The sequence below is a fragment of the Echiichthys vipera genome (assembly GCF_963691815.1).
Source record: "Echiichthys vipera genome assembly, chromosome: 11".
Lineage (NCBI taxonomy): Eukaryota > Metazoa > Chordata > Actinopteri > Perciformes > Trachinidae > Echiichthys > Echiichthys vipera.
The window spans coordinates 17,858,928-17,877,861 of NC_139836.1; the positions used below are offsets into that span (position 1 = coordinate 17,858,928).

The 18,934-nt window shown below is 42.1% G+C and overlaps 2 protein-coding genes across 3 annotated transcripts in view; one reads left to right on the forward strand and one right to left on the reverse strand.

The window, feature by feature from the left end:
- Window positions 1-339: 339 nt before the first annotated feature.
- slc25a16 (solute carrier family 25 member 16) lies at window positions 340-6,225 on the reverse strand. 2 transcript variants are annotated; one of them, XM_083922777.1, is made up of 10 exons: window positions 6,107-6,225; window positions 5,454-5,579; window positions 4,382-4,474; window positions 4,161-4,294; window positions 3,885-3,948; window positions 2,967-3,088; window positions 2,752-2,818; window positions 2,470-2,632; window positions 2,284-2,352; window positions 340-1,140 (listed from the first exon to the last, which is right to left on the reverse strand). In XM_083922777.1, the coding sequence occupies exons 2-10, from the start codon at window positions 5,545-5,547 to the stop codon at window positions 984-986; spliced, it is 963 nt and encodes a 320-aa protein (XP_083778903.1). In that variant the 5' UTR covers window positions 5,548-5,579; window positions 6,107-6,225; the 3' UTR covers window positions 340-983. The 2 variants fall into 2 exon arrangements, with proteins under 2 accessions (XP_083778903.1, XP_083778904.1); XM_083922778.1 differs by having other exon boundaries at window positions 6,118-6,217.
- A 1,715-nt stretch (window positions 6,226-7,940) lies between these two features.
- Window positions 7,941-18,934, forward strand: part of tet1 (tet methylcytosine dioxygenase 1) — a 31,105-nt gene continuing 20,111 nt past the window's right edge. The window contains exons 1-2 of the mRNA XM_083923006.1: window positions 7,941-8,231; window positions 8,816-11,157. Coding sequence (XP_083779132.1) covers window positions 8,980-11,157 — 2,178 coding nt within the window. The 5' untranslated portion in view covers window positions 7,941-8,231; window positions 8,816-8,979. The remainder of the gene's footprint in view (window positions 8,232-8,815; window positions 11,158-18,934) is intronic.

Sequence of the window (18,934 nt, forward strand, 5' to 3'; positions counted from 1 at the left end):
GTCTCCTCACGTCCCTTCAGACATGTCACATCTATATTATGTCCAAGTGCTAACATCTTAAATTCAAAACATTTTTCTGATCACAGCGAGAAAATATATCCACAGTTCAATATCATCAAAGCTGCAGTCTACAAAATGTGAGCTTAAAAAATAAAAAAAGTTTTTTTCAGCAATTGAAAATATATACAGTCACCGTTCTATTCAAGGTTTGGCAATAAAATGTTAAATTGTCTTAACTGAAATTAAATCATGATTCACCTCAATCACTGCATGTTAATTAAAAAAAAACTGCAGTTTAAATATTAATGATCTAACTTTTAGCTTTGTGGAGGACAAAAACACACAAACAGCGACTTCCCCTGAAGTCACTGCACCCTAAACCTGCACAGTAAATTTAAAGACCCGCTCAACAGAATAAAAAAAAAAACATGAGATGATTTAAAAACTCCAGCAACATTTCAACAACAGTAATAATAAGTGTTTAGAGCAGTGATCAAAAGAAAAAAGACGAGTGAGAACATCTGTGTGAATGAGGGGGCTTCTACACAATCAGTGGGTTGTTGTGGTGTTGCCAACAACATTGTTAAAGAGTGTATCGTTGCCCCGAGCCATCTGACCGACCGGGCTGCTGACCTGCTGTATCCACGGAGACATTGATGAGCGAGTTGCTCAAATTCAAGCCACATGTCATGTGTTTGAGTAAATCTTCTCTTAAGAAGGGGCGACTCACAAAAACAGGAAGTAAGAGGGAATGAAGTAGGGCAGAGTGCCTTACTGTTTGATATCCAGTTTCCTTTTTCAGCATTAACTGACTTCCCCGGTGCCTTCAGTGAACTCATGGAAAAGGCGATTCCCACACTGAAGAGTTTAAGACGTAGTGGGTGGGCCTGGGATCACTCTACGATGGAACAACTGAGGCCAATCTGCTTAATGACTTGAAGGCGCAGAAGCAGGTGCAGACTCTGAAGGTATAAAAATAGCGACTAATTCAGGTGGAGGGTCTGCTTCATGAACTCATAGGTGGTGAAGGCCACGGCCTGGGAGGGGACACAGCGGATGTAGTTGAGAGAAAGGCCTCGGTACAATCCCTTCTTGACTCCGTACTCGTTATACACATAAGTCAGGGTCTTGCTCAGTGATCTGTTCAGGTGCAAGACAAGAAATCATACATTTTTAAGAATGAAAGAAAATCAGACAGAGAAATCTACCGTTTAAGCGCTTTTGTGGCCATGCTCTTTGTTTTAGGAACACCCTGTTCACATTCATTAAGGAATTCTCAGGATTCTCACCTGGAAGCTGTCCAGTACAACCTGAACAGAACGACCTGATCTACTGGCCACTGAGCAGTTGTGGTTTACTGCCTCGCTCAATCACTGCTAATTCACTTTAACCACCCAGATTTGCTCCTGCTGGTGCCGGGGATTAACCCAATGACCTTTCTATCACAAGTTTGCTTCTCAAACTTTTAGGCCACCACCACCCAAATATCAAGAAAAAGCACATTATGCAAGAACAATGAGCATTGTGTGAACTTGTACAGGTATGAACGGTATGTTGCTGTAGTTTTACTGCTCAGCTGCTATTATGCTCCTTCAAGTTTTGGGCTTTAACATTTTATCTAATGTAAACAGACCGCCGACATCTGACAAGCTCAATCTCTGCTTATAAAAACAAAATGTGGGAAAAGCTATTTTAAAGGGGAACTCCTCAATTAATGCCCAAAACATTCAACATTCAACATTCAAATAACATTGACCCGTCGTCACAGAGAAGAAGAGAGAAACAGAGGCCAAACATTATTCATTTAGGAGCGCAGGACAACTTGCCTGAGGAAACTCGCACAATTAAACACTCACTCACGACTTATGTGCCAATTAATCCTGCAGCTAGATGAGCACTTAACCTACAGTATAACTAATGAAATGATGAAGTTAATCAGCACTGTGTTGTGTTTACCTCTCCATTGTGAACCTCACTATCACAGTACACAGTTACAATTATGTCTCCTTCATTAATCTTTTTTAAGAGGTGCCCATAAGATTAAAGTTGCACTGCAAAAGTCCCAAATCAGATCAGACCACATGACAACACAATACTGGAACAACCATTTGTTACTTTGTTTTTTTTCACAACCTTCTTCAGTGATTGTAAGAAATCCAAGAGGAAAAAGATTTGTCTCACCATGATTTTGTGAAGAACACTGCACACACTGACAGGTTTAATGCACAGCTGTACATCGTGGTCTAGCAGAATATGGACAGTAGGAACACTGGTGATACTTACACACATTTCTCAGAGTCAGGAAGCACTGCTCCAAGCTGCATTCTTCTCCTCGCTACATCCAAAGGGTACCTAGTGGCAAGAGACACAATGTAACACATAAACCATCAATAAACTAGTGTAATCTATAGCAAACCCCAGCCACTTGGTCGGCTCGAGGCTTGTTGGCTGCCTGCAGACAGCACTTACGATATTGTCTGAGCGATGGCACCGGCAACCCCCCCACAGAGCAGGTTAACGTGGGTTTTCAGAATGAGGACATTAGGGTTGTCTGATGACGGGCGTCCCAGCAGCTCTGGAAAATGTTTTAAGCCGAGGCTCTTCAGAGTGCCAAAGGTGAAGAATGAGAAACCTGGAGGACAAAAAGAGAGAGAATCAAGCTAACGCAACACAAAGCATACTGGTGATATATGTGAAGGAGGACATGATATGTTGCACACTGATCTTGGATTACAAAGACTTGCTAATCACCTGCATAAGGGGCCATTCCGATAAGTGTTGGAATAAGTCCCCTATAGAAGCCCTGGACGCCCCCCTCCTTTAAAAAAAACAAGAAAAACAGGTCAGATTGTAAAACATAGACACATTATCAACAACGACAAAAATACATCTCAGGCATTTTTACTGAAAGGATAACGTTTGTGAAGACTGCTGTTTGTTTGAAAAGTTGAACCCTAGCACACTACCTTAAGGTAGATGGTATGGAAGGCATTGGCAATTCCAGTGTAGCGATGCTCTCCTGTCACCTGGAAGGCCAGTCTGGCTCGGATCACATCCAGAGGGTAGGTGCATATCACCGCAGTCATCCCTGAAACCACACAACAGAAGAAAAAACGTTGTAGAAAGAAACACACAATTTAAGATTTAAGGAGATTAACGTCACATGTCTCTCAATCTCTTTATACTGTTTCAAGCAGACTCGGAGCCTGACGGACTCAATATATTTTTAGTAACAAAATGGTGTGATGTTAACTTGTGTCGTGGTGATGTCACATTATAGTAAAGTTTGTACTGAGGTAAGAAATGTAAACAGTCTGCCCCTCTCACACATGCACTGCAAAGCCGGACCAGCTTTGGGTGAGAACACAAGTGTCCAGATCAGTTGGACTGGACATTAAACAGATTTTAACTTGCAAGCTCCCAAGAAACAAAGGCTGCGTAATGTCCGATTGAGCCCATGTGTGAATAGAGCAGCTCATTTTCCCAGAGAATTCATTGCGAGCGAATGGGCCTGTTGATGACTTTTCTATAATGCGGCTGGCGCAAAACATGAAGAAAACAAACACCAGAGGGTGAAGAAGAGGGTTGATTAACACAAAGACTCCAAAGAAAATGTCTAACTGGAGGGACAACAAGATTTAGGAACCTCTGTCGGTAAGGGCCGATGCCGAAATGGACAATGTCCAGACCGGATTATTACGACGTTGTCTGGAGTTCATATGAGAAATGGCTTAAGATTCAAGAGGAGCAAATAACAATGCCTATAATCAATACATTTACAGTCAAAGAAAATTTAAGAGACACTGTCTATGCCAGTACAGTACAGAATAACCAACTGGCGAAGACTGAAAAGACAAGTCTTATCAGTGAGAAAGATGAATTACCTGCCATAGATCCTGCCATGAGGCGGTGGATGTGTCCAGAGATCCCAATCTGTTTACTTAGCAGCTGTAAAATGAGGAAACAAAGGTCAACAGTTTCACCGATAAAGAAAACACAGAAATTTCACTTCAACTGTAGCAAAATGTCATTATAGGAAAAACACATTGAATAACAACATAAACACAGATCACATTTCCCTGCCGTCAGCTTTACTATCACCCAGTTTTTATAACATTGCCCTTTGAAAGTGTTGATCCACAATGAAGTACGTACTGCACCTTTTTATACTTGTCAAAGGCCATGAACTGGATTGCCCCATAAGGAAATATCCTGACCATCATCGCCCCGTTGCCCTTGTACAAGCCAAGGAAGCCTTCTTTCTGTGGCACAGCTCTCAGAGTGGCAAACACTCCTGCAGAAACAGATCAGACTCATGTGGCACAGATGTATGAAAACAAACACTTGTTGGCGTTCCATGTTTGGCTGCTGATGTTTTTACCCAGATGTTTGTAATGGGGGTTCTGGGCTTGAAGAAGAATCTTGATCCTGTCCAGAGGAGCAATAGTAGACTTGGCACAGCATCCTGCAACACCTAAACACAAGCACAAACACATCAACACATCTATCATAAAGTATGCAACTTGTCATGTTTCTGCAGCAGAATTGTTGGCTTGACTGAATCTGGCAATGAAACAGGCCTATCATTTATTTGACACTTGAGCTCTTTTGCTCAACGTTAGTCTCACATTGGTAGACCCATCTCCACAGCTATGCCAACACCAGAGAAAGTTTTGGCTGGACAACTTGACATTCTGGGATAGGGGGAAAAACGCTCTGGTTCGTTTTTATTTCTTTAAACCAATCACAAACATCTTGGCGGCACTAAGCTCTGCATGCAGTCAGAGTCAAACTAGTTCAATGTTGAATTATAAGAGTAGCGCTGGTTGGCATACAAGTGTTTTAAAGTAGCAAACAGTCAGAGAAAAAAGAGAACAAGTGGACCAGAAATCCTCAGATTTTTGAATGCAACATGTTTATAAAATAAGAAAAGAACCAAAAAATGGCGACACAGAAACTTAAGTGTTTTCTGCAATTCCAGTGCAGTGTAGAAAACAAATACAGTGCAAACAAAAAATATGATTATATCCAGCTGGTGTCTGTTAGACTATAATGACATGAATCTTACATATTTTATAATTTGTTTCAATCATAATTAATGATTGAAAAAAAAGATGATTCATTTAGTAATCATTATTTCTATTTGCTCTTTGAAAGGGAATTCTATTGTTGTTTGCCAAGCTCCACAGGGAGGTCAGAGATCCGTGTGAGCAGAGAAATGGTGACACCAGAGCTGCTATGAAGGTTTTTATGAGATGATGTATTTAAGTATGTACATAACCATCAAGGTCAGTAGGATGGCTGTGCAGACATCAGCTTATGGGTCACAAAGCAAAGGAGAAATAGTTTCTATGTTAAAGAAATGCGGTCTTGCAGAAAAATGAAGGCTTGTGTTCCACCTTGCACAACCCATCATAAACATAAAATTAATGGTACAATGTGTCAGATCCTACCTCCAGCTACAAAGGATCGAACAAAGTGATAGTCCCTCTTGGTTGGGGTGCTGCTTATCGCAGGAGATGTGGAGACAGACGCCTCCGATGTCATTCTTCCTGATCAGGAATCTGCCACAGCCATGGCTGTACAATTTGGGGAGAACATACTATAAATACGCAGTCGGGCGATATTATCGGCTGATATTTGTGTTTTTTACTTGTATCGGCATTGGCCGATGTGGGCTGTTGCGTTGGCGATAGATTTTCCCGGCATTATTTACAGATAGGCATCCAAAGGAAGCTCTGTGTTGCCTTGCTCAGAGACGCCTCTTTCAATAAATGTTCATTTTTTTAAATTGAGACTCGTAAAATGTATTATTATCATGGTGTAATTTTTATGATATAAATTGAGGGAGCAAAAGTGGTATCAGCTCAAATATTGGCAGTCAATATCAGTCATCGGCTAAATCTGATGGAAAAAAATCGGTATCGGCATCGGCCCTACAAAATCCACATCGGTCCAGCCCTAGTTGATAACCAAGTTATGCGTTGTGATGTGACCTAATTACTGTTTAGGCTAATAGAAACAACAGTCAACAGGTAGATTTAGCTAAGAGACCCATGGATAATAATAATAATAATAATAATTTTAAAAAAAACATTGCACTCACGTTACACTCACAAGATAATCGAAAATTATTAGAGGCACAAAAACAGCAAAGTGGAAGGTCGGTCGGATGAAATCTCTTCAACACATTTTCAGCTTCTTTCCTTTCTCGAACGTTTCTTCTTTGCTGTTAAAAGAGGCGTTACCATGGACACCGGTTGGTACGGCACCGAGAAGCTCGTCGTTCAATCTTTCGGTTGAAACCGGGGACACGAATGGTAGAAATGAATGAAGCCGAGGCTCTTAGGACTCAAGTTACCTCATATGTGCCCTTCGTCCGCTTGACTACTGACGGCATCTGAACATGGGGAAAACAGTCGCATGTTGATGACGCAGGATGACGTAGACAGAGGCGGGCGACTTTTAGCGTTGTGTTGTATTATAATAATGTTTATTATTATTTGTATTATTATTATTATTTATAATAATAATTATTATTATTATTATTATTGTTGTTGTTGTTGTTGTTATTATTATTATTATTATTATTATTTATAATAATAATAATAATAATAATAATAATTATTATTATATTAAATATTATAACCTATTTGTTATTGGTTTAAAATATCATATACTTTTTTTCTCCAAAACTTTATTCACAACAATTTAGTGCATTACAATCTCTCTGGAATAATTACTTTATTTTATTTTCTCAAAAACATTATAGACATATTTAAGGCAACAAGGCTCTCTTGACAATACATAAAGGTACATCAATAAATAAATAAAAATGAAATAAAATACATAACGGTATAACATAATAAAGTAAAAATTCTTAAGGCAAGTCATTATCCCCTTCTATCAGTCAATATAACAGTCCTCAGGTTTCTATAGGCTACACAAATAAATCAATTAATTCCAGCAGTCGGGTTGCCAGGTTGGTCAGAACCGGCCCAGTAGCCTACAGGAGACCGGAGTTTGTTTGAGCCTGTTTGAAGTCATCCCCTCCAAAAAATCACACCATTAAAACAAGTATTGCAGAGGAGTTTGACTGACAGTTACTGTTAGACGTTACTGTTAATAACTCCTTTATCCATCGAGTGAATGCTTGGCCTATATTGACTTGGTTTTTGCCCGTCTCTGGTCACTCAACTGCTGGGACAAATATTGGCCCCTTCGCTTCACCCAGTGCCAGCCTACAGAAGCTGCGCCGAACAAAAAACAAACCTGGTAACCCCCAATACCGGCAGATATTGGCTGGTACAATGTAAACAGAACGGGACAGAAAGTCATTGTCAAACAAGTAAAAAAAAAAAAAATGTAATTATTAATTCAGGGGGGCCAGTGGAACAGTGGTTAGAGCAATTGCCCCATGTAAAAAGGGTGAAGGTCCTCCAGGCAGCGGGTTCAACCCCCAGCCCTTTGCTGCATGCCCCCCCCCCTCCCCTCTCACCCCATTTCCTGTCCGTCCAATATAATAAAGGCTTGAAAAATAATCTTTAAAAAATAAAATATTGTTTTTTTATGGAAAAGCGATGCTTTCATTCTGTACCCCTCAAGACGCCCTGTGGGCGTATTATTATTTTTTTAATATAGCTTTTAATAAAGATTCTACATATTCCACCTTTAATAAAAAAAAATGTTTTTTCCTTTAATAAATAAATAAATGATCCGTATCAACTGTCGGTTGCTTTGGTGATCCGTTACAATCATTTTAGCACACCCCTGCGTCCACTTGCTGAAACACAAGGGGCTTGAGGAGCCTTGGGACGAATAAGCGGCAGCTCCGGGTCCAGAGCTGCTGCTCCAGTCCGGGCTTTCCCCTCCACTCTCCCCTCCAGTGCCGACGAGGAGTTTTTGGCCAGCGGAGAGACCGTAGGTTGCGTCTGGTGGAGGGAGAGTGAGCGGGGCTGCCCTCAATGGATTGACATAAGAGGGATTTACATTTTAACGGGTGCCGTGCTCCGGAAAGACTACTCGGTGTGCACGTTTTATAACCAACTATTCCGCTCGATGTATGTTCACGTCGGTGCTTTTATCATGTTCATGTGTCACCGTCGAGAGAGGATTGAACTTGCCAGCAGTCTATATTTGCCGAGGAGGGAAACCAATACAAGGTCTCGTCTCGCTGTCTCGGTGGAGCGGAGTATTATTAGCAGTTCAGACAGTGCAACTGTCGCTCTCTGGTATGTAAAGCATTTGAGCCGTAAACGTGTAAATAAATAACCTCACGGGGCAACGAAATCAACTGTATCTACACGGTGCTTTATATGACAGCGGTCAAGTGCAAAAAATAATAAACAGCGACGCTGAAGGCGTTTTACACGGTAATAACCCCCTCTTCCGCCAGCCAGAGAGACGAAAACAGGATCCGACCTCCGACTAGAGCCCACTCCTCAACGTGCCTGCCCTTTAAACCCTCTGGGCCGCGTTAGCCATTCCCGAAACTATACATTTTCTGTATGTTTATTCTGATTTCATACCTTTATTGAAACTATTGTTTAGTTTATAATTAATGCATTGTTTTTTTTCGTAATTGACTTCAGCCTTGCAGCACTTGCTTGTCCGAGTAGATATTTCAGGCGGGGCAAACGTGTCATTTCCAGCAGAGAAAGCAAAGAAGTAGCTATTGAACTATGCTGTCAGTCATATAATTGTACCTGGTGTCTTTGAGTATGTTTGTACCGCCTTTATTGCACTGAACATACATTTAAAAGGTGCTGAGACTATTTGTATTTTGATTTTCTTCCTGTTTACTCTGTCTTTATAGGTCATGCGCTGCAATTACACGATAATGACAGCATAATTCACAGAATATATAACAGAAGGGGACATTTTTAAAAAGAAAAAAAAAGTTTTGTGCCAACCAAAAGATAAACAGTCACCTGGCTCCCATGCTGGCTGCTAGAAATCCTCCTCTCCACACCCTCAGCCATGCCTCCCAGACCCACCAGGAGACAGACACCTGCTCAGAGAAACAATGTCCAGAAGGTGACCAGTACTAAGAGGCAAACCTGTAACTCAAATAAACGCAGAGGAAGAGCAACAGAGAGGCCCCAGAAAACACCTGCAGAACCCAAAACTACAACAGCCAAGGCCCAGGCACATTTGAGCCGAAGCCCCCGTGGAAGAGGGGTGAGCGGGCCTGCTAGTCAGGGTTCTGGGAGGTCCGCTGGCAAGGCTAACCATGCCCTAAATGTAACAGGATCTACGAGGCTTAGACGACCGAGCAATCCGCCTGACCACTATGGTGAATTACAAGACCCCCTAGGGCGAAGGAAGTCCCTGCGGAGCACAGGGATGTCTGTTACTCCCTGCCAGCCTCCTAAACCTTGCAGAGGGGGGAGAAAAAGCAGGGGGAGTGCAGGGAGACGAACAGCATCACAGCAGGGAAACACAAGAAACCAGCCCTCGAGCACCAGTATCAACGATTCATCGCCTGTCCTGAAAAATGAGGATCTGGACACCTGTGATGCTGAAGAAATACTTCCAGTTTCTCTAAAAACTGATTTTGAAGTTCCTGCGAGTATCAAAGATCAGATTTTAGGAGTCAACAATGCTAAAGAGGGCAGCCCTCTTAAAGCCGATTCACCACCGTGTAACGACATACTGGAGGACTGTGTGCAGTGCAGCTGTGACAGTACTATAACCCAGCAAGACAACAAGACTGTCAGTCATAATGATGAAGGTGACCTGGGCCGTGTGAGTGGGGCGTGTGATGATCTTGATGAACTGCTAAAACTCCACAGTGACAGAAGTAAAGATAGTAGTATTGACTCACCAGTGATGCAAGGCGGCAGCCATGGAAATGACAGTTCATCTATCCTTGGAAATAAGTTTGATCCCCTTGCCGGTGATGCTAAGCAGCAAGATCATGTGCGTACTGTCCATCAAGAAGAAGGTAACATCATGTTGGACTTGAAAGAAAATAGGACAGATGAAAGAGTGAAAGTTTTCACAGAGAGAATAGAGAAGATAAATCACGAGAGAGCGGATAGTTTCGAGGCAGAGAAAGCAGTTGAGAGACAAAATGAGACTGTGGAAGAGATGGAGGACATGGTTGAGAGGCTGGGTAATTGTGAGGGAGAAGAGGGAGGGAAAACAGAAAATGAAAAGGATGTTTCCATCTATCCTGCTGACTCCCACCCGAGCACTCCAGCCTCTCAACCTCTAAATCCACCTCACTCTAACAACGGACTGACAGCACAGCCAGAATCACCTGTGAGTTTGCTATCTGTCTCCAACACAGCTACCTCAAAGCCCACCAAAGCCCCCTCCACCTCAGAGGCACTTGAGCCAGAGGTTGAGAGCTCGGGTAAGACAGAATGGCAACCTACCATTCATGGTGCTAAACCTCAATTCACAGGGTTCTCAGCTGTCGCTGAAACTGCCCTGATGGTGCAGACTGTCCTAGTAAAGAGAAGTACGCCAGTTATTATCCGTAGTGACTCCTTCAAACCCAAGAGCTTGAGTGATTCAAGCCCGGGGAAACAACACCAACTGCAAAGCCTAGCAATCCCTTCTCCTCAGGGAGAGAAACAAGCTTGCACACCAGTAGAGACACAGACCAAAGATAGTGAATCCAATGGAGAGCCATTGGAGCACCATAGCCGGAAAGAGACATCTTCCCTGTCGTTGTCGCTTGTTTCTCCGTTGAGCACAGATGACCTTAGAGCTGAAGGTGAACCTAACCTCAGCGAGGACAGCATTGCGGTAGCAGCGCTGGAGCCAGAATCAGTGCCAAAGATCTCAACTCCTTCTCTTGACAGTAGCTTCACCTTCTCCTGCAGCTCAGAAAGCACACGCTCCTCATTTTCTTTTGACACTGAATCAGAGGCAGGGTATGGAGACCCCAGCCCATCTACTCTACCTGGATCCTTTGGGCCAGAGGGGGCCGGCTTTCCCCCCTGGACCACTCCAAAGCTGCAGAAGAAGGAGAGGAAGAAGCGGAGCAGGTGTGGTACATGTGAGCCATGCCTGAGGAAGACCAGCTGCGGCCAGTGCAGTTGCTGCCTCAACCGAAGGACTGGCCACCAGATCTGTAAGATGAGGAAGTGTGTGGAACTGAGGAGGAGAAGACCTTCATCACTGCTCACTTTCTCCGCTGCTCAGGTGAGGCTTACATTACACTTCACGAGTACATTTAATCACATTTAAGAGCAGCACATTACAGGGGTTTTATTGCCCGTTTTCATTTTCCCAAGGAGGTACATTTAGACAATAATTTGAGTGGGAATTTACTGGAGCTAATTTTTTTCATCTACAAACAGCTGATCTGAGGCAACTGAAAATAAGAGTGTTTGTTACTGTTTGACAGTATCCAACTGATCTCAGAGGTTTCTCAGCCACTCATTTGGTAGCAGACATGATCTAGAGTTGAATTAGTTTAACACAAGGTTTTTAATTTCACATTGTGTGTCTGTTACAAACAGACGCTGTACACGTAACTTATGTGGTGTCTTTCTCTTAAACGTTGGGAAATGTGTTGAGTGATAAAAGGGGAAGTGCATGTTTGTAGGTGCGCCTGTGTAGAGAATATAGATCAGGTTTGAATGCACGGCATGCACAACATCATTGTTGATGATGCCCAGTGTTGGAAGCGAAGGCACGGTCACATGACCAGCAGCAGCTCAGCACGTGCTTGGAGTATATGTCTGTTTGTTTGAGTGTGTGTGTGTGTGTGTGTGTTTGTGTGTGTGCTATCCATCTTGCAAGCAAGAAAATAAGCTATTTTATGAGTTGCACATGGTGACTGTGTGTATGTGCATGCTTGTGTGTGCGGATAGGTATGTAATTAAGGCCAATTTGTGCCGGATGTTTTTGCACAGTGGCACAGAATGGCATTGTGAATGCATATTTTAGAACCCATTAAGACAATGAACACCCAGGACCCTAGTTAAGACAGGAATGTGTCTCAGTCTTAGAATCTTAGAACAGCTGTAATTGATATTTTTGTGTGTAAACAATGAGACAATGTGAAAGGGTTGCCTGTACTGATGAAGTGAATTATTACATGAATATGTAGCTCACCTCGGCTACACAGAGCTCTTCAGTGAGTTTCAGGTCATTATTTAGCTGTTTAGCCTGCAACTTTTTGATTCATCACTCTCATAGTGTCGTTTTCTGCCACAGACTGCTGTTGAGCAAAAAGCTATAAAAACCCACTGCACATTACCTGCTGAGCACCAAACAGCCGACTGTGACGGTTGGTGACTAGCCGATGAGAATAGTGGAGCATGTAGGAGCTAAAGGAACCGATGCTTCCCAAAGGAACGGTAGAGACCAAAAACAGAACTCAAAGAGAATGCCTATTGGACTTACATTTAACTCCAAATTAATGATAATGTTGCTCTGTGCAGGATAAGGAAATAAGCGACTTAAAATGGGATGATATGTCAATCAATCAATTATTCCAGGTTTTACTGCCTGTTTACTGTGTTTCTGAAATCTTTATTAAAGCGGCTATAGTCAAATGAGTGTGTAATCTGTGAAAGTAAAGAATTGATACCCACCTCTGCTGCTCTACTAAACGTTTTAGTTTCTGACACGTTTATATAATGTACGGTAAAGTCTTACCTCACATATCAACCACATTTCCAGTAGCCTCACTCAGCTGTTTTCAGAAAACAAGCTCTGATAAACCAACTACCTTATAAATTACCAAACCAGCACCAAGTGGCAGACGGGCAAATGTAACATGGTGAAGAAAATCCAACATCTAGTGACCTAATGATCCATATATTTTCTCAGGACTCGGGGGGAACCAAAACAGAGCTAACTGTTGAATGTTGGAAGAAACACGACTCCAATGATGGTATAATGTGTATGCAGCATGTGTAAGAAGGCAACTGTTTGCTCATACTTTGTCAGGGCAGTGTGGTTGTCAGCTTGTTATTCTACCACGTGGTGGTAGAATAACGCAGTTCAGGGTTCAGTTGTTAGAAGTTGCATAGAACTATTTATAAAGCAGTATTAAAAAAATATTCAGACAAGGTGAAGCATTCGCAATTATGGTGATTTATCTATAACATGCTTATGTATAGACATAAGGCTAATAGATTCTCAATCATTTTGGTATGCAGGTATAAGAGGTTTTTCCAGCAGCTGACAAGTTGAGCAACATAATAATGTTCAGTTCATTGGTCTCCATGTGGCTGGGGGAGGGCTCTGTGTGAACAACTGTGAGTCAGGGTCCATGTGGCTGTGCGATCTTATGTCTTCAAGCGTGCATGCATGCACTGCCATAGCCCTCAGTCATAGTAGTGGCAGTAGCAGATTAGGTCTGATTATATAACACCTTCAGAATACGTAGTGACGACCTTTGTGTACTATTTCTTGGTAAATGTAAGAGGTTAGTGGAAAAGATCAGACCAGGCAGAGATTTAAAGACATACTGTTTAAAATACCCTAAAATGTGGGTTGATCATTGTGTGTTGTATGACTCAATGTCAAATACACTTTTAAAGCATATGTGGTTGAGACTTTTGACGTTACATGTGTCTGTAGCGCATGCATGCTGCTGGACAGTGGACAGAGTGGCACTAAAGATAAGGGACAGAACTGCAGCTCCACTCTCATTCAAGCAACTGAGCCAGTTGTTGGTTCCCCTAGTTTATCATAACTGGCATCACATTGGTATAAACATATACATACAGGACTTTAAGTTCACAGGCACCAGGCATAGAGAAGATTTAAATTCATGATATTTAATTCAATACATTTTTACACATTCCCTCCTTCCTTTTCAGGCTCACAAGTGCTTTCTTGCTTTAACCCTTGGTTATAGCAATGCCGGTTTGTTGTTTGGAAACAGGTTTTTTTTGACTTCTCAACTTTGTTACAGCTAGCATTGTCAGAACAGCAGTCATCATGATGAGCTCTCAGTCAAATCCCCAAATCCATCCTTTCCTTTACTCTTGTCTTGTATTTTGATATTTAATTCAAGTGTGTACTTTATGCATCCTTATGAGTCTGAGTAATAGATTAAATACTTGCTGGCCAGTCTTGCTGATCGGGCTCACACGCCCTTTCAACGAATGTTCCTAACCCCACGGGATTGTGAAAAAAAGAGGCCAGAGAGGAGTTCATGTAGTGGCATGTGGATTCTGTTCCTGGTTTTACCACGGTGAGCAACAATTATTGGTGTGGCTGTGGTTTAGTTTGGCTTGACTGTGTAATAAAACATTATACACATAACATACTTATACTTATACACAAAACACAACACAGATGGAACAGTGAAAGTGTGTTTATGTATATGAAGAAAAAATGCAAAAACACAAACTTCTCAATCTATGAGCTCCCATGGTTTGTGTGTTTGTAAGGAAGAGAATGAGCTTTCCTTTTAAAAATGTCTGGTTTCACTCAGGCTTGATGGCCCCCTCGTGGCCTCGCCTTGTATTGGGCAGTGAGGACGGGGCTCACTGCCTTGTCTGACCTGGCCCTGAACACACAAACACACACAGCTAACACGTACACACCAGAAACAAAATACTGCAGTTCATCGAGTGCAACAGCTCAAGTATTTGTAGAGTGAATTTGACTGAAACAGTCCTGACATGTTTGGAGCTGTAGGCTGCATAACTGGCTCACTTCTTTATGGGCTAACAAGGCAGTTGTCAGTACTCATAGATATTGATTTTAACAGTCAAATCTCTGCAAAATAATACAAACAAATCCACCATCACTGTATCACCCATCACCAAATGTGTAAACAGTTGCCCCGCAGTCAGTTGACCTAAACTAGCACAAGCTTTTAAATACATAATGAAATTCACAAATGGATGCAAGATGCTGACATGGTTGCGCTGATTCTTGATGATTATCCTCTACCTGTGTTTTAGACAGTATCCCAACAAAGCATTGAAAAGAGGTTACCTATTCCCCAGTGCTGATCCTTCTTTTTACTAAAATAAAAAACAAAACAGATTGAGGTCGTGGTAGACCAGCAATTGCTCAGCGAGGTGAAATTACTGTGGTCTCATTTGTCAAAGTTCCCCTTCGGAGAGGGCTGTCTGAAGGCAAGGTAACGTTTTTCTCTCAGGCATGGAGTGATACTGAATTGTGCAAAGGAATTAGGTGCCATAGCCATTGTGCATGGTTGTTTTATCCCGATTATCAACCAGTCAAGAGACAGCACTCATAGATAGTATAACTGTTATCGAGTGCTTGCGCCTCCTTCTGGTAGTCTGGTTCCAGACCTTAGAATCCGCCCGCTCCACAGAGTCGACTGTAACTAGTTGACAGTTCTGTCTGATATCAGGCTATCCTTTTGGCACTGCATTTGTCAAGACCGTGCACCTGCTGATGTGCATTTTGTTTGTGGTGCACCATAATTACATAGCAAAGGAAGTATTCAGTTTAGCACAATACAGCTGCAGTTGGACATTGTACTTTTTTATAAATAGTAGCCTGCGTCTGCTCGCCAGCTCAGTACCAAACTGGAAAACACTTGCCGATCGCTCAGACAGCGCTCTGGGAGGGCCGCGTGCGGCACCCAAAGGTGATTGTTTGCTTTGTAACAGATATTCACAGCTGTGTGTGGTTGTGTGTGTCCGTGTGCATGTGAATGATTTTAACCTGTATGTTTGTATCAAAGGGTATGTTGTGTGTGTGTGTGTGTGTGTGTGTGTGTGTGTGTGTGTGTGTGTGTGTGTGTGTGTGTGTGTGTGTGTGTGTGTGTGTGTGTGTGTGTGTGTGTGTGTGTGTGTTTGTGTTTTACAGCGTGTAGTTCAGGCCATCCTGCAGCAAAACACCCTCTTTGTTCTCAAATGGACCCAGCTTAATGTAAAGTGAGAGTGATTTGTCCCAGCAGACCCTCCTGTCAGGTCTGAGCTCCTCTTCCCCCTCTCTCTCTCACAAACACACACAGCAGTTGAAGTCCTCAGCACTGACGGTTGCCATGGCGACCTCATTGTCTGGTACTGACCTTTGACCTGCCACGGTTGTCTGATAGAGTATTCTCAGGGTTGTAAGAAGGATTAGTGGAGATAACCAGCAGACGTGCACTATGAGTTTAAGTCGGTGAACTCGGTAACCTATATCCTGGTAATTAGGTTAACTACTCACATTGACCCATTGCTCATAGTGGCTCAGCAGCAAGCTGTCTGCAAGTGTGTGTGAACGCCTTCATCATGGCAAAATTGCCTGAATTATCTGTATATAGTCAGTGACGATTGCTTTTTTTGTCATTGCTAAAAAACTAAGTAAGTTTCTTTTTAACATTGGGACAGAAAAAACATGATCCATAATTTGTTTAAGATACTCTTTATGCACTTTTTATAAACTTGGCATTTTATCTACAGTGACAGCCGCAGGCGTTATGCTTTCGGGTTGTCCATCCATCTGTCTGTCCCATTCTTGTGACACGATGTCTCGGGAACCCCTGGAGGGATTTTCTTCAAATGTGGCACAAACGTCCTCTCGAGGATGAACTGATTAGATTTTGGAGGTCAAAGGTCACAGGGACTAACCTGACTGCCAGATGTATTGATTCGCATAATTCGCATTTGCTCTGAATATCCATCTGGGAACTCTTGGTTGGAGATCTTTTGGGAAGAGGCGGAAATACTGGTTGCTGTTTGGATACATCATCTGTCTATAGCAGGCCAAATCAACCAATCAGATCAATGAAGCATATGACGTAATAACAAAGTAAACAACATGTGGGTAAAGGATATCTGCCGTTTATGTAATGCAAATTTACGGATCAAAGGCACAATTTCAGGTGCCCGGTCCATATTCTGACAGAAGGATCTAAGAGAAAAAAGCATTAGCTAGCGGCTTGCTCCATAGCTGCGCTCATCTCATCCGCGGAAGCTGACTTGTTCATTACACTTCGAGCTGCCTCAAAACCAACACTGATTGGTTCGGTCGCTTGGGCAACCTTCTCCAAATTTTCTCTGTCGCAGGTTATCAGACTGATCTACTATTAAAATACAATGGAGCTGGCGGGATCAGGGTTGTCTCGCAAGGCTACACAGGGACCTCATAAAAGACATATTTGACAACAAAAACAAAGAAAAACAAAATACACACAAAACACAAACACTTTGGCTTTTATGGGGCATTTTGTCTAAAAAAAATCAAATTAAATGCTTTGACATAATCCATCAAATCAGTCGCAAACAGACTTTAAAGCGGCATACTGCCACCTACCGTATCAGAGTGTGTACATGCTGCGCTTGTTAAGTCAATGAAAGCAATTTGACTTTAAATTATCAGCCAATAATTTATCCATATGGGTATATATGGTGCATCCCTACTCCTTATTCACTATTTATATATTTGTAACACAGTTGCACTCAGTGTCCTGTCACTGTGTTCAAGATTCAAGGTTCAAGATTATCAAACTTTATTGGGAGCAACAATTTACCAATATAAACTTTTCACATTCAGTGTTATTGATCTCTCTTCAACCAAAAGTTGGCTTACTGAAAATAATATTGTCCTACAATACATTTTATGTAATGTATTAGAGATATATATTTCACTGAACATAAAAGGCAAAAAGGAAAAAATATTTTGCAATTACAATTACAGATTGATTTGAGTCTGCACTGGTCTTGCTGCAACATCTACAGTCACCATTAAGCATGATGTTCACTGTGATGCATCAAAGTTTCAATGCCTCTTCAAGGTGACTGTTATATTGTACTGAAGTGAAATGGAACAACTGGCTGCCTGGGAAGATAGAAAATTGTTAGTGTTAAGTGTAAATATGCCCAAACTTATTGCCTAAGCCATGACAGAGTTTGGTGTGTCACTCTCCTTTCACAAAAATGAGCACATGTTCATCTGTCCTTCAGCTCATTGCCCACATATGCACGTGGGCAATGAGCTGAAGGACAGATGCACATCCACACACTCTTTTTTTTCCCTTCGCATTACGTAAATGTGTGGGACAGAAGGGGGCCGCGGTAGCGAGGAAGGTTCATGAAGTGTCAGAGACACTGCCAACATTTTAACAGAGCCAACTGATTATGACCAAGCAGATTGCGTTGTGCTTTACTCTACTCTCTCGCCTCTGACTTTCCTCTTCCTCTGCATAGACACACATTTTATTACATGAGCTTGCCTCTGATTAGGGCTGCTTTGTGTTTTCTATTAACCTGGTCCATGCCAATTAAATTTAAAACAACCCTGTGAGGTAGTTATCTGTAATTGCTGCCGGGCTTGGGCAGTGGCCAAAAAAAAAGGCTCCATAGACGAGGGGATATGTCTGTTTTATGTGATTTGGGACTCAGTTATTTGACCAAAGCCCACTATACATCAGAGCAGATGTATCGCCCAGGAGGCTGTGCCAGGTTAAAGCCAGAGACATTGATTTAATGACGGGAAACTCCACTCAGTTTGTGTTCATGTACATTCAGCTGTAGCAGCTCAGCAGCAGTTTTTCTACGATAACAACAATGCAAATAGTTGTAAGTGATTAAGTATCTATAATGTTTATAATTCAGAGAGATATTAGTGGCTTGGATACCACTAATGCCCTGAGCCCTCTTCAGTGAGTTTGTGCCGTGTCCTGACTGTTGTAAGGCTCTAAGTCCCTGGATTAGCTTTGAAGTTGTGCCATTTGGTTTTTCGGGGTGAAAAGAAATCCTCACTTTGCCCCCCTAAAGACATGCCACTCAAATCCTACCAAGGGCACACAATGGCCTCCTTCTGGAGAAACCAGAGCTTATTCATGCATCAACCTGACCTGCCTAACTTAGCCTAAACACCTGAAGAGGATAAAATAACTCTCTTTTTTGTTATTTCCCTACCCCAGAATCCTAGCCACTTAGTTGTAATTAATGTAATTATGTGCTTGTTTATTTCTTTGTCTTGTCCATTTATTCCTTTGTTAATCATTCATTATCCTCTCAGTCATGTCTCGTTGTGTAGTATG